The following is a 16,357-nucleotide window of genomic DNA, read 5'->3' on the forward strand; positions in this document are numbered from 1 at the left end:
TTATGTTGCAAACTACGACACTGCCCTTCTTCCTCATATTATTATTGGTAAATGTGGATTGCAATTTCAATTTGCAAGAAATAAAATACAAATTCGTGGAACGTGCAAGCTAGACACAAAAATCTAGACTTGATTAAATCGTGTGAGATCGATTTGTATTATAATTATAGTTTCTAATGGGCTGTACTAACGCAGATGCTATCTTCTCTGTTGGGAACATGGGATGCGTTTGGAACAAAATCGTAGAAAGCATTTTGTTTGAGAGTGCTATTAAAAAAAAAAAAAAATAGCTTCATGTTTTAAAAAAATCAAGTTATCATATGCTTAATTGTTCATTGTCTCAAAGAGGTAGTTCAATCGGTTGGGACCACGCCTAATGAAGCGAAAGTTACTAATTTGAATTTCTCTCTTCCTCTTGTGTCGATATGTCAAAAAAAAAAATCAATTTTCATTAAATTTGAAACGTGACAATGTAAATAAAATATGCATTTTTAAATAATGTGCAATTCTTAAAATGAACATTAAAATTGAACCATCGACAAAAGAGAGAGAAAGGGCAGATCTTTATACTTTACAACTTTTGTAATTTGTTGGTTAAAGACCCGACTTCATTGATGCGCATCCACTAAAACATCTCGTGGTTTATACCTGTGGGCCCAAAACCTTTTTCTAAATTAGGCACATAATTAAAATATTCCTTTACTAAAGTAATGGCAAACCGTGCAATTTATACCAACACGTCGCCTCATTTTTAAACTTCTCGTTCGCGTTCAAAAACACTTCTCTCTGTTTTCTTAGGCTCTGCTCTCTTTCTCTCTCTCTCTCTCTCTCTGTGGAAGCTCTGTGCGGGTATCAAATGGCGGATCTGAAGTCAACGTTTCTGAAGGTATACTCGGTTCTGAAATCCGAGCTCCTTGAGGACCCTGCTTTCGAGTGGACCCATGATTCTCGGCAATGGGTGGACCGGGTACGTCTTTTCCCATTCCTTCTTACATCCCATTTGCTTTCTCTGAGCTCTGTTATATTTTTTTTCTTTCTAATTTCTATTTTTTAATCATTTACTCTGATAGTTTGATTGCTTTATAGGAAATTGGTTCTTGGGATGTCATTATTTTAGTGATTTGTGTGAACTTCCTTTTACGTTATGCGCATTTATACTTGCAAACATGAAACGCAGTAAAGCTAAAATGAGAATGATTCTGGGTTGAATGACTGATTTTGGAAATCAGGTTGGCTTGAGTTACAGGAAACATAGAGTGATAGAGAATGTGGATGGTAAAATTCATTTGCTAAGAATTACAGATTTTAGATTTGGTCTCACTTCACACACACACACACACACACACACACACATATATATATATATATATATGTGAAGTGAGGTAGCGTGAACTAATTTTTTTTAAAGGATAAACCGGTTTTATAAATTATAATTTTTTAACCTGTTTTTTAAATAAAAAACTTATTATTAATTAGCGTAATTAATTGCGTTAATTATATTTCAAGAGCTTTTCATATATAAATTAAATATTATTAATGTCCGAATCAAATAAGGAAACAAATAATATAAATTGAATTATCATATATATATATATATATATATATATAAATTACTAAACTGGTTTTTTTACTCACAGTTTTAAAAACTGAACCGATTAAAAGTTAAATCGGTTCACTCTCTCCATTTTCTCTCTCTCTATGTCTCTTTTTTTTTCCTCTCTCTCTCCACGTTTTTTTTTTCTTTTCACACCAACAATAATTTAAATTACTAATTTTTTTCCTTTATACTTTACTATATATATATATATATATATATATATATATATATATATATATTTCTTTTTTCTTTATAGCCTTTTCATTTTAAATTACTCATACGGGAACACAATTTTGATATATTTTGATTGGACAGAAATTTCCTCCAAACTGGTATGGAGGAAATATCTTTCAACTCATGTAAAATAGTACCAAGTGTCTATAAATATTTAAAATGCACATTAAATTTAGTCTAAATTAGTAAAACTGCTATTAATGAGGTTATTTATTTATTTTTTTTTAAGGGATTCCATATCAGTATCATTCATAGAAATCATGAGCATAAATCTCTTATAAGCAACCATAGCCAAAACTACGAGGTTACAAGCGTCACAAATGACCTATTACATTCCAGACCCAAAACCAATCCACTAACCCATGACTAATCTTCATATTAAAAAACAGATCTGTGCCAAACAGATTCAGACTAATGCATAGGTAGTACTTATTCCTCGGAACTGAGGGTAGGCAAACCCCCAATTGAAACTCTTCCTCTTCAATCTGAAAGTCAGGATAACGTTCACATCCACAACCCAAAGGTCTGGACCATAGCAAATAACCCAGAGGGCATCGGCATGTAGATCGAGAGGGGATAGAGCCTTATTACAAGCAAAAAGGGGAAATAAAAGCGTACAGGAAAATAAAATGACTAAAACAGAAATACAAAACATAATAGAAAAAAAGGGACAAACAACAAATGAAAACCAACAGAATAGGTAAAATACCAGAGAATCACACTAAGTGGGAAACGGCAGCTGGAAGGAAGCTGATTGCGTGCTGGTCGGAAACTGACGCTGAAGGTGGCATTGGAGCTCATCGCGGGGGGACACGAGAAAAGACCCGACAGCGGACAGTGGGCGACAGAGCGGGCACGGAGGAGATCGGCGTTGCACACAAAACAAACTGGGGGGAGGGGGGAGAGAGTTTGAGTGAATCCCCCAAGAGTATCACCCACAAAGTGAGACAAACAAGCAAGGCAACAAAAACAACACACCAAAATACACGACAAAAGACGGACATAAAGGAAAGGAAATAAACCAACCAGAAACGAAATAAAAAAAACAGCCGGAGAGAACCGAAATCAAACCACATCCGGAGAGATAGATCCAATGCAAAGGTTGTGATGGGCACTGGCAGATCTGGGTAGCAAGGTGGTGGAGCACGCGTCGGGGTGGACCAAGCGACGGGGCGGTTGATCGGGCAGGGATGACACGAACCAGAGCTAAACCTGACCCAGCAACCGACGTAGCGGATGGAGAAGGGTGGAAGATCTGCCTCCAAAAAAACCCTAAAATCAGAAAAGGGGTGGAGAGGGAGGGAGAGGAAGAAAACGCTCAAAGAGCAAGGGACATCAAGTAAATAGGCTAACTCTAGGGTGGGGGGAGAAGAGGATGAGGGGGATCTGCTAAAGATGAAACCTTAGTTCACATCTATTCCTTTGTTGCGTGTTTTGTCACTTTTAAATATCATGAAACTATTTGTCACATCTCCAAACCGCAAAGACTAAAAATGCCTATGGTTCCATTTTCTATGTTGAAGAAAATAGTGTGAAGTGATTAACCTAATGAGGTTAAGAATTTAATGTGCCTTTTAAGCGCGGGTTATGTGCTAGTAATAATAACACTGGAAACTGCGAAATAGGAGAGCTAGTTTTAGTTCCAATTCCCCCACAAAAGAAAAGGTAAATTCAGGTTTTGTTTGGTTTTCCACATTGATATTTGATAAGAAGGTTTTTTTTTTTTGTCTCTTGGAGCTCCTCTCTCAAGAGAAATCCTTCCTTCTTTTATTCTGGTTGTTAAATCCATACACAAGATGTTTTGAAAGTGGTGATTATAGCAAATTGACCAAGATGTTCCCATTGAAAGCAAATTCACTTCATATTAAGGGTGAAAAATGTAGAAGTATGGCATTCCAGCAAATGCTTATATAAGTGAGCATAATGCTATTCATATTCACAGTTATTGATTTGTGTCCAGCATTTAAAGAGTTGCCTTTTTTCTTGTGCACTTCAAAATCTTAATGACCTCTTCCATTACTAATTGTTGATTTTACTATTTAAGTCTTAAACATGATTACATGACTTCATAATTAACTTCTCTCTCACTCTCTCTCTCTCTAAGTGCGAGTGCGAGTGCATATGAGCTGTTTCTTAAAATTATGCAGTTTTTTTCTGACTATCTTGTTTATTCTCTCCATTTCAGATGCTCGAGTACAATGTGCCCGGAGGTGGGAATTGAGGATATCTTTAAAACTGTTGCACTTTTCTGCTATGTATTTCATTTGAAGTATCAGTCTGTCTTAAACTTTAGCCATAAAAGGAAATGAAATGGGTGAATTAAGGAAATACTTTTTAAAGAAACGTGTCTTACTAAAATAGCTATGCAATTATACACTATCTTGCAGGGAAGTTGAACAGGGGTTTGTCTGTTATTGACAGCTACAAATTGTTGAAAGAAGGAAAGGAATTAACTGAAGATGAAATTTTCCTTGCAAGTGCTCTTGGTTGGTGTATTGAATGGGTATGGCAATATTAAACCTCTCCTATTCATATATTCTTTATGTAGATAAATCTTGTTCATTGAATGTTTCAGCATTTGGCAGGTAAATTACATACTAACATATGATTTTGTGATAAAAATATTTGCAGCTCCAGGCATATTTTCTTGTTCTTGATGATATTATGGATAACTCTCACACACGGCGTGGTCAACCTTGCTGGTTCAGAGTGCCAAATGTCTGTGCCAACCGTGAACATGTTCTAGTTTACTTTAATTATTTTTTGAGGTTTTCACTGTGGGTAAAGCAATTGACTGTTGATCTGTCTGTTCTAGGTTGGTATGATTGCAGTAAATGATGGGGTTCTACTTCGAAACCATATTCCCAGGATTCTTAGGAAACACTTCAGGGATAAGGCTTACTATGTGGAACTGCTTGATCTGTTTAACGAGGTAGTTGACTTGCACAGCATTTTTCTTAATTAGATCTCGTTTAGGTTATATTCTAAAAGTTTACTTGTGCTTTGCATAGGTGGAGTTTCAGACCGCTTCGGGACAGATGATAGATTTGATTACTACACATGAAGGAGCAAAAGATCTGTCCAAATACAATTTGTCAGTGTGAGTAAAAATTGTGAAGGGTCTATGCTAAGAAAATAATGTCTATGCTTAAGAAAACAATGCATGAACCGGTTAAAAAAAATCATAATATTTAGCAAGATATTGACTAATTCATTTTAAGAATTGGTGCCTGAAAGTACAGTGACAGATGCTATAGACAATGTAATCTCCTTAAGTGGGAAATAGGGAAGTGTGTATGGCTTGAGTTCTGGATTCCTTGGTAAATAAGCTATATGAGTCTCTTTTTGATTTAATTTCTTTTTTGGTAAGTGTTATTAAGCAGGAATATACGCTTTCCATCACTGTTGCGATTCCTCTTTTATCTAATGTTCTCCCTAACATGTTTGATATCTCATGCAGTCACCGCCGCATTGTTCAGTACAAGACTGCCTACTACTCATTTTACCTTTCGGTGAGTATAAATCTTTGCCAAAAATAAAAGCATAAATTAGCTGGATCATTAGTGGATCCTCTTTGTTATAGCATATTCTTGAAAGACTTTTATATCAGCTTGCATCTCTGTCTTTTTTGACATTGCCCTGCATTAGCCCCAATACCTTGTGTTTGAAGTTTGACGGAACATATTAGCTCCTTGTTCCACCATATATTGACTTTAGTGACCTACTCTTAAAGCAATATCGACTAATTGTTTGAGAAGTCTATTTTTTTAAGTAATCAATCTTAATAGAAAGCATAGAGGGACACCCCTCAAGCACACATGAACTACATAAGAGAAACTCCTAATTTTTTTTTTTTTTTTTTTTAAAAGAACACAAGTCTAGAAATTCAGTAAAATTAGAAAAACAAGAACAATGGTAAGCCGCCATCCAAGCATAAAGAAATTTGAACATATCAACATTTAACTCTAATACCGGTTTCTCACATTCTTCAAGGCTCCTCGCATTCCACTCTCTCCAAATACACCACTTTATGTACAAAGGAACCATCCTCCAAGCTTCTAAAATGCACTAGCTTCTCAACTGACTTCTCCAGCTAGCAAACAACTCTACCACCCTACTAGACGTGACTCACTCTACACCAAAAAGCAAGCTAATACCATTTTATACTTTGCCATAGTAACCGCATCATGCAACTACTTTCTCACAATGACATGTGATCCTAGGACAGTTTTGTTGTTGACATGGAAATGTTGTCATTGGTTGACTATTTGCTGTTCAATTTCCATGAATCTACTCAGGTTGCATGTGCATTGCTTATTTCGGGTGAGAATCTGGACAACCATATTGATGTGAAGAACATTCTTGTTGAGATGGGGGTCTACTTTCAAGTGCAGGTAACTTTTTGCGAAAAAAAATCGTAATTTAATTTCTCTCCCTAGCGCATACAGGTGTTGAGAACTGAGATACAAAGTGTTGGATTTAGCTCATTTGAAAATTTCGGGTTTAGGGACTGTATTACGTAAATATTTTGAAATTTGCAACAATGATAATTGTTTTAGTTGGAAGTGTTATAAATTTCCTGAACTGCTTTAGTAATAAATAACCAAAATTGTATTAGCTTAATGATGTTATGTTATTCATTTACTTGTTTATTTTTGTTTTATTCTTTTAGAATCACTCCAACAAGGCAAATTAAGTCACTTTGAAGTGTATGTGTGTTAACATTTTTTATTTGCTTAAATAGACTTTTGTTGTTAATATCAATATCTGCTTTTTCTCTCCTTTGTAGGATGATTATTTGGATTGCTTTGGTGATCCTGAAAAAATTGGCAAGGTGAGATCCAGCATGATGTATTTATCGATAAATATTTGAAAAAGAAAAATTTCTGGTCCATATGTTGAATTTGAGTTTTTACTGGATTCCTTTTTGGTATCAGATAGGAACAGATATTGAAGATTTTAAGTGCTCTTGGTTGGTGGTAAAAGCACTGGAGCTAAGCAGTGAAGAACAGAAGAAAGTGTTATATGTAAGAGCTCGATTTTTCTTTATAACTATTGTCATTGTTTCCTCATTAATATTGGGATTAATTTGCTCATGTATTATGTTTGTTTTCAGGAGAACTATGGGAAATCAGACCCAGCTAATGTCGCAAACGTAAAGGCCCTCTACAAAGAGCTTGATCTTCAGGTTTGAGCTTAATCTTATAAAGTAAATCCTTAAAATATGTTACCGGAGCATGAAACTTCATAATTCTCTTGCTCTTATGATGTATATTTTCTCTAATACCAATTTGATAGGGTGTATTTGCGGAGTTTGAGAGCAAGAGCTATGAGAAGTTGACAGCCTCCATTGAAGCTCATCCAAGCAAAGCAGTGCAGGCAGTGTTGAAGTCATTCTTGGGTAAAATATACAAGAGGCAAAAGTAGAGAAGGAGTTAAGCAGCGGTTGGAAGGTGGGGAATATTCTCAACCTTTCACCTTGATTTGTATTTCTATTTTTCCATTTGAAGAAGAATAATCTTTTTTTATCCTATATATTCCTGTAAACATTTTTGTTGCTGCTGGTTTAGTTTCCATTTCCAAATAAAACACGAGTAATTTTTTACTTTGAATTTATATTGGCCATTTGTGAATGCTTCATAAATGCTAATTTTCACGCTCATCGCATACGGGCTAGTAGGACGTGTTTTAAGTGGCTTCACTCACATGTCAACCATTTCAAAAAAAAAAAAAAAAACTACTCACTTAATTAAACACGTCACTTAAACCGATTAGAAACAAGTAGCCAATTAGAAACGAGCGTGAAAAATGGGTGAAAAAAATAGTAGTACTTTCATACGTAAATCAGATTGGAGCCAATATAATTAGGCAAATATGATCCATATTTGCATGAGTGTTGATGGCTCCAGCTCTAGAATGAGCAGTACACAAATTGTTGGCTCTCATTGTTACCAAAATAGCATGAGGAATCCACATTATTAATCATAGGTGTTGTCCAAAAGGCAACATTTTGCAAAATAAAATAAAAAAAACAAAAGGAAAAAGTATTCTCTAGGATTTGTCTTTTAGAAAATAAGGCTCACGACTCTCACTAAAGAACAAATGATTGCTTAGGATCCCAGCCTTTCCCATTGTGGTCCATTAATTAAACTAGTTTAGTTAATTAATACACCAACAAGTCAACAAGTTGGAACATCTCGCCATGAGATAATTGGTCCAAGTTGTACTGCATTTTCCTCTTATGATATCTAGGAAACATGCATTAAATTAAAATTACATCCATCTTTGACTTTTCTCACCTCAAATATTTATTTTAGTACATAGGAGACGCTACTATAAATATTAAATTAAATACAGTTAAATTTAAGAGCAATTAATGATATATATTAAATGCACGATCATATTACTTTTATTTTATTAAATTGAATAAAATATGAATATAAATATATAATATTAATTGCTCTAAATTTAATTATTTAGTAAGTAATACTAATTAATACTCCTCACAAAACTTTAATCACTTTGAAAAAATATCGTCGGTGTGTCTCCAAGAGATAGTTCAATCGACTATGAATCATGTCTTATAAAATAGAAGCTACTAATTAAAATTCTCTTCCTTTCTTTGTACGAATGTATAGAAAAAACCAGAAGTCGTCGGTGTAGGGTGTGCATAAGATATAAAAATATCTAAAAAGCGTGGCAAATACGGACGAGGGAGTAAAGCAGAGCAATAATTGAAGAGGGTGCGTAGTAAATGGGACGGACCGACTGACTGAGAAAGGTGTGGTCTTTGAATAGATAAAGCAAAATTGTTCACATCAAAACTATTTAATTCTCTGCCAAATCCCCAAACCAAAAGCATCCCTAAGCCTAATCTTCTTATTATTGTGAAATTTTTTAACGAAAGTCAACCAGTCCAACATCATACGCGCGGAACAGTTCTTCTGAAAAGTCTAATAGCTTTGCAAGTTCTATCCCTGCTTTGCGCTTTCGACCTTTCTCTAAAATGTTCCCCCCGTATTCTCTCCGATTAATCCAGTTATCTTTCTCTTCTTAGGGCTTTTTTGGGGGTTTTTTTTTCTTCCCATTTCTGATTTTTTCCCTTAAATTCCAACCCAAAATTTGTCTTCTTTGTTCCTGAAATTCTTTTCATTTGTTGAATTCCTGTTACTTGCATTCAAGTCAAGTAAATATTGTGATTGCTTTTGGGCGATGATCAAATTGGCAAGTTTCGCAGCATTGCGTGCGGAATACTATAAACTTCTGTAATCTATTGGAGAATTATTTCAATTCCCAGCTTCTGAGCTCTGCGTTTGAGTTTTCTGCGTCAGTGAACAATACACAAGTCCCACATTATCCCATATAATCTCTCTCAACCATAATAATCGTACCATTTTTTGTTTAGCCTCATATATGTGTAAAGAATGAAGCTTTCGGTGCGAGTAATCGAGGCTCGGAACTTACCGGCAATGGATCTGAACGGGTTCAGTGATCCGTACGTGAGGTTGCAGCTGGGGAAGCAGAGAACGCGGACCAAAGTGGTGAAGAAGAGCTTGAATCCACAATGGGGCGAGGAATTCGGGTTCAGGGTCGAGGACTTGAAGGAGGAGCTACTCGTCTCTGTGTTGGACGAGGACAAGTACTTCAACGACGACTTTGTTGGGCAGCTCAAGGTGCCGGTTTCGCAGGTTTTCGATTCCGACAACAAGTCTCTTGGTCCTGCTTGGTTCCCTCTTCTGCCCAAGAATAAGAAGTCCAAGAACAAGGATTGTGGTAATTTCTGTTTTCTATGTTTTTTCTGTTAGAATAATTCACTTTTTTCGCTAATTGGGTGCTTAAGTTTTCTCTTTGTTCTTGTGTGTAAGTCTGCAATTGCCTCTTTGTGGTATTTCTGAACTTTGGTTATGTGCTTTCCTGTTTTGCTTATGAAAAGTTTGAGTGCATCACTCATTGCCAATACCCAAATCTCAGTGTTATCCAGAAAATGATCTTTGCTTCTGTGTTTTGAGTTAAGAATTTGGATTGCATAACTTAGTTTCTGTGCCTAGTAGTGGCTCTAGTAACCACCGAGAAAGTGTTAGCCACGGCTGAACTATCTTCCCAAAAGAAATTGTTAATTTGGAGTTTCTTTGAAATCACTTATAAAATTCAGTCTTAGCTAATAAGTAAGTAACGTGAGACTTAGCACCTATGAATGTAAACCACCCACTTTGCTTGGGCTACTCATCTTCCCAATATGGGATCGGATTGTTACAATTTCTCTCCCATAAACATCTTATGTCCTCATCAAAGCCACGTCGTGCAATGCTCAAGTACCACATTGCATTAGTTGGTGTTTCTAATACCATTAGTAACAATCAATGGAAAGTGTTAGCCACATCTGCTCTATCACTCCAAAAAAATTAGTCAATTTGTAGTTTTTCTAAAATCACTTATAAAGCCTAGTCTCACCTACTAAGTAAACAATATAAGATTTAGCACCCATGAGTATAGTTATAGACTATCTATTTGTGTGGGCTATTCATCTTCCCAATATGAAACCGAGGTGCTATAGCCCTTTTGTCAAAATGAGATTTTGCTTCCATGGTTTGGAGTTAAAAATTCAAATCCTAACATGGTTGAAATAGTCTCTTGGTTAGTATTTACTTTTCTTGCTGAAATTGTAATTTTATTTATTTTATTTTTTTCACTATGTTTTCCTACAGGTGAAATTCTTCTAACAATATATTTTTCTCAAAACAATTCGTTCATTGATTTGAATTGGAATGATGATCATGGGTCGAACTCACCTTCAAGGTCCTTCAATGGCCCCTCCAACTCAACTTCTCCAGTGAGAACTGAAGAGATTGCATCCTCCAAGGAAGAGAAGCCTTATTTACAGAAGTCCCTTGCTGGCAGGATTGCTCAGATTTTCAATAAACATTCAGATACAGCTTCAACTTCATCATTGGAGGCACCTGAAATCGCTGGACTTGAGGTTTATGATAGCAAGTCTGATGATCAGTCTTCTTCTGATACTTTTGAAGAAGTGATGAGGACTATGGAGTCAAAGGATCAAGGAAGTGAAGTTCCAAGCAATTTACCTGGAGGAGTGGTTCTAGACCAATTGTATCAGATTGCACCTCCAGACCTGAACTCTCTACTCTTTTCACCTGATTCAAGTTTTTACAAATCTTTTGCAGACCTGCAGGGAAATACAGAACTGCAATTAGGATCTTGGAAATTTGAAGATGGTGGTGAGATTTTGAAAAGAGTGGTTACTTACATTAAGGCTGCGACTAAGCTAACCAAGGCTGTGAAAGCAACTGAGGAGCAGACATATTTGAAAGCAGATGGGAAGGTTTTTTCAGTTTTGGCAAACGTGAGCACTCCTGATGTCATGTATGGGAACACCTTTAAAGTAGAAGTGCTCTACTGCATTACACCCGGGCCTGAGCTGCCATCAGGAGAACAATGTTCCCAGTTGGTAGTATCCTGGCGAATGAATTTTCTACAAAGCACCATGATGAAAGGAATGATAGAAAGTGGAGCTCGTCAAGGTATAAAGGACAGCTTTGAGCAGTATGCAAATTTACTATCTCAGAATGTTACACCAGTTGACTCCAAGGAACTTGGGTCAAATAAGGAACAGGTTTTGGCATCACTGCAGGCAGAGCCCCAGTCAGATTGGAAGCTGGCTGTACGGTATTTTGCTAATTTTACTGTGGTTTCCACAATTTTTATGGGATTGTATGTGCTTGTCCACATCTGGCTGGCCACACCCAGCACAATTCAAGGGCTCGAGTTTGTGGGGCTTGACTTGCCTGATTCAATTGGTGAATTCATAGTCTGCGGTGTCCTGGTTCTTCAAGGTGAGCGGCTACTGAGGTTGATTTCACGCTTCATGCAGGCCAGAGTGCAAAAAGGTAATATACTTGTGGTAGTTCCCCTTTTTGATTAGTAACAACAAGCTCCCCTCTGTTTAAGTGTATCATCTGTCTTCATCATCTGAGAGTCTGAGCTGTCCATATTGCCTGTGTTACTGAAAAAGCCAGGTTACTTGAAGGCTTTTAAGTAAATTTTAACTTGAAACAGAGAGCTGAATGTTGTTTTATCAGTTACACCTTCCAGCATTTCTGGATCTTCTAATTGTTGTCCTTTCCTTTATGTGATTTGCATTCCTCTGCTGTGCCTCTAAGCACTTTATTCTCGAATCAAGCACCTCTATATGGCAATGTCCCTTTTATATTGGAGTTGATTTGTTTTCTGTGTATCCTATAATAGGCAGTGGTGATCATGGAATCAAAGCACAAGGAGATGGCTGGTTGCTGACTGTTGCCTTGATTGAAGGAATCAATTTAGCAGCTGTTGATTCAAGTGGGTCCTCTGATCCATATGTGGTGTTTACTTGTAATGGGAAAACTAGAACCAGCTCAATCAAGTTCCAGAAATCTGATCCTCAATGGAATGGTGAATGTTATTTTCTTCTGCATTGGTGTATTGTTTTGGTCTTCACAATTATATCCTATTACGATGTGAATTTTACAATAGTTGGATCAAAATCTATTTAGTTCATTATCTATAAATATAATCTGAATCTGATTGTTTTCCTTCTTGTGACCATGTTGCATTTTGCAGAAATATTTGAATTTGATGCAATGAACGAGCTTCCTTCTGTGATGGATGTGGAAGTTTATGATTTTGATGGACCTTTTGATGAAGCTACATCCCTGGGACATGCTGAAATCAATTTTCTGAAAAGTAATATATCAGATCTAGCTGATGTGTGGGTTCCTCTTCAAGGAAAGCTAGCTCAGGCATGCCAGTCCAAGATTCATTTGAGAATTTTCTTGAACAATACTAGAGGTGGCAATGTTGTTAAAGAGTATCTAAGTAAGATGGAGAAAGAGGTGGGGAAGAAGGTAAATGGTCAGTTCTGCTTCGGAAAATTCATTATTGCCTATGTTCTGCTTCTTTTTTTTTTTTTTAAAGCCTTGTGCTTGGCTTTTCTACTTCAGTTGTTATTAATTTCAATGAAAACTTCTGTAGATAAATGTGCGGTCTCCTCAAACAAATTCAGCCTTCCAAAAACTCTTTGTGCTTCCTCCAGAGGAGTTTCTCATTAATGACTTTACATGTCACCTGAAACGGAAAATGCCCCTGCAGGTGCTCTTGCTGTGTTAAATAGTACTGAAAAGTTTAATGACTGTACACTTCCTTTTAACTTATTTATATCTTTAAGCTGTAGTTAGAGAAAAATGAATATTAACATTCTTGCCTTTCATGAGTTCAACTGATGCATGCTTCCCAAGTTATATGTCATTAACGTGCATTTGTTATTGTGCAGGGCCGCCTATTTCTGTCAGCAAGAATAATTGGGTTTCATACAAATTTATTCGGACAGAGGACAAAGTTCTTTTTCCTTTGGGAGGACATAGAAGATATCCAAGTTGTTCCACCTACTCTGTCGTCAATGGGCAGTCCAATTATTGTCATTACTCTCCGGCCAGGCAGAGGCATGGATGCCAGGCATGGGGCAAAGACTCAAGATGAAGAAGGCAGGCTGAAGTTCCATTTCCAGTCCTTTGTGTCCTTCAATGTAGCACATAGGTAGTTAATGGAGATCTTATAATATAACATGGTCACCTCTTTGAGTTAGATGGGAGTTTCTCTTATTCTTTTTCTAGCTCTATCATTCTATTTGTTTGATTGTATCTATTTCGTTATCTCCTTTGGCCTTTTGTCTTGACTTCTTGCACCTTAAACTAGACCTGTAGTTTCTTTTTTTTTTTTTTTTTTTTTTTTTTTTTTTTTTTTTTTTTTTTTTCACTTGCACGCTTCTTGGTGTATGCTGCACATGACTAGACCATTCCAACCAACTTTATGCCATATTTTTGCCATTTTTGCGCTTCCTGTAACTTCTAATGAGTGCCTTCATCTAAGTTTACAGTTTTCTCAGCAGTGTTAATTTCTTTTCATGTGATCATTCTAGAAGCAAATGTAACTTAATGCTTTCAAAATACACTCTAGGATTTGCGCCTTTTGATAATTTCACTTTATTTTGGATTTCTTTTTCATATAATCCTGTCTGGTTCAGCTCGTTTTCGCTCATCTGGTACTTAGTAAGTTTTTTATTATTGATTTTATATTTGCTGCTAGGAACCTTTTTTATTTTATTTTTTTATTTTTTTTATATATATATAATTTTCTTTGTGGGGTGGGGTGTTGCTGCTGTACTGAAGAGCATGTCCAAATACTGATTCAGTGTAAGAAGAGGATTTTGCTTCTTTTTTTGGTTCAAAATTATGATTGCTTTCATTGTATAATGCCATGATCGTTGTTTTCTTTTAGTGGGGCTATGATGATCTGTTCAATATCAGAACAATTGACGCTTATCCTAGATATGCCCAATCTATGGGCATGTTATTTATTGACTACCACATTTTTGTACTAGAGCCTGCTTGATCTTATTGCCATCCAACATAACTTCCCTTATATGTGAGAGGCATATTGTTCATCATCATAGATAACATCCCACTTTGTTCATCTTGCTTTATTATCTTGGACATCTGCAGAACAATTTGATATTTAGGAGATACAAGTTTAAACAATCCTGCACCCTTTTTCTCTTGTCATAATCCTCTCTCGTTGCTGAAGTGGTGCTTATACTGTATTGACTGGTCTCCTTTTATTGTCTTTGAAATGGTGTAAACAGGCTTAAGTAATAATTGATGCATGTTTACTTAGTAAGGGTTGTGTAATAATTCAAAGACAATAGAAGAATTCAACGTCCTATTTTGACTTAAGACATTTGATGGTTCTCAATAGGACAATTATGGCTCTCTGGAAGGCTCGAGCCTTGAGTCCTGAGCAGAAGGTGCAAATAGTTGAAGAAGAATCTGAAACCAAAAGCCTCCAAACTGAAGAAAGTGGGTCCTTCTTGGGCCTTGATGATGTCAGCATGTCTGAGGTTTATTCTTCCGCTCTCTCGGTTCCTGTAAGCTACTTCTCTCTCTCTCTCTCTCTCTCTCTCTCTGTGCACGCATGCTTCGGCATGGCGTGCACACATCTCTTTCATATTCCCAAATTTATTTTATTTTGTTTTTTCATCCTTGCATATTGTATGTGTCTTCTTTTATCTCTGATCATCAAGTTTTTCTTGTTGGTGATGTCTAGACAAGTTTCTTGACAGAGTTATTCAATGGGGGTGAATTGGACCGCAGAGTGATGGAGAAAGTTGGTTGTCTTAACTATTCTTATACCCCATGGGAATCAGAAAAAGGCGATGTCTACGAGAGGCAAATATATTACAGATTTGATAAACATATTTCCCGTTATAGAGGAGAGGTGACAAGTTTTCAGCAAAAGTCCCCACTTTCTGATAAAAACGGATGGCTTATTGAGGAGGTTATGACACTCCATGGAGTTCCACTTGGTGACTATTTCAACGTATGGTTTAGACTGCTTAATGTATCTTTTGCAATTGTTTTTCCTGTTCGACTTATTTTCTCCTTTTCTTGTGTAGGCAATATTGAGCTGTCTTTTTTCTTTTGCAGCTTCACCTTAGATACCAAATTGAGGATTTACCCTCAAAATCAAAGGGATGTAATGTACAGGTATTCCTTGGGATTGCGTGGCTGAAAAGCACTAAGCATCAGAAAAGGATTACAAAGAACATCTTGAAAAATCTGCAAGATCGCCTGAAAGATATTTTCTGTGCAGTTGAGAGGGAATTTGCAGAAAGATAGCAGATGGATTTAGCGCATTCCAAGTATGTCACTATATGGACTTTTGATTGGAGAGAGCTGATATTCCTACAGCATTACCTTTCCAAATGCTGTCAGTGTTGATGTTTTCTCTGTTCATCTTCTTCCGTGGAGGCTGAAGCCAGCTAGATTCAAGAAAACCCTTTATTGTTAGAAGGCAGGTGGGACAAAATTGCCGGCGGGGTTACACTCATATTTGGAACTTAAGATCTGACACAGATAATATTGGATCCTTTCCATTCTCGTGGAGACTGATAATCTTTACATAATCAGGCTGAGGATGGCTGCAAATTTTGACAACATGGATTTATTGGAGCTTATTTTTCTAGTAACAAGTTTGTAAGATGTTTGGCAGATGATGCCCAAGTGTTGTTAATACATAATTAGGTTTAGCATTGCTAACTTGTGGAATCAGTAGTCATAAGATGATTCTTCGGCCGTCTGTTCAAAGCCTCGTGTATTTGTTATACGCCTGCTGCTGCTAATAATAGCCTCATGTACATACAACAAATGTTGCTTTTTTGAAGTGTAGAAACTTTGACATGGTGTATGTCAATTATTATTTATTATTTTTTTCTAATTGAAAGGGAAAAAAGTTATAAGAGGGGGTCTTTTTCACTCTTGATCCTAATGGAAGAGAAAATGGTTAATTCTATGGAAATGCTTTCAAAACCTGTCATTTTAAATGTGCTAAAATGGTTTTTATGGATATAGCGTAATGGTAAATACCTTTTTTTTTTTTAAAAAAAAAAAAAAAAAAAAAAACCAAGGATATAATTGG

The 16,357-nt window shown here is 36.3% G+C and overlaps 2 protein-coding genes across 2 annotated transcripts; both read left to right on the forward strand.

The window, feature by feature from the left end:
- The first annotated feature begins 758 nt into the window (after positions 1–758).
- Positions 759–7,436, forward strand: LOC132170242 (farnesyl pyrophosphate synthase 1). The gene is made up of 12 exons (XM_059581139.1): positions 759–967; positions 4,017–4,041; positions 4,219–4,334; positions 4,463–4,549; positions 4,647–4,763; positions 4,843–4,931; positions 5,292–5,343; positions 6,130–6,225; positions 6,621–6,665; positions 6,769–6,858; positions 6,948–7,019; positions 7,130–7,436. The coding sequence occupies exons 1-12, from the start codon at positions 857–859 to the stop codon at positions 7,256–7,258; spliced, it is 1,029 nt and encodes a 342-aa protein (XP_059437122.1). The 5' UTR covers positions 759–856; the 3' UTR covers positions 7,259–7,436.
- Positions 7,437–8,680: 1,244 nt separating this feature from the next.
- On the forward strand, positions 8,681–16,188 carry LOC132170461 (C2 and GRAM domain-containing protein At1g03370). Its single transcript, XM_059581453.1, has 9 exons — positions 8,681–9,604; positions 10,537–11,736; positions 12,095–12,280; positions 12,449–12,732; positions 12,860–12,976; positions 13,158–13,420; positions 14,639–14,807; positions 14,987–15,259; positions 15,367–16,188. The coding sequence occupies exons 1-9, from the start codon at positions 9,256–9,258 to the stop codon at positions 15,556–15,558; spliced, it is 3,033 nt and encodes a 1,010-aa protein (XP_059437436.1). The 5' UTR covers positions 8,681–9,255; the 3' UTR covers positions 15,559–16,188.
- Positions 16,189–16,357: the final 169 nt, after the last annotated feature.

This window comes from Corylus avellana, chromosome ca2, assembly GCF_901000735.1.
Source record: "Corylus avellana chromosome ca2, CavTom2PMs-1.0".
In the NCBI taxonomy this organism is placed as follows: domain Eukaryota; kingdom Viridiplantae; phylum Streptophyta; class Magnoliopsida; order Fagales; family Betulaceae; genus Corylus; species Corylus avellana.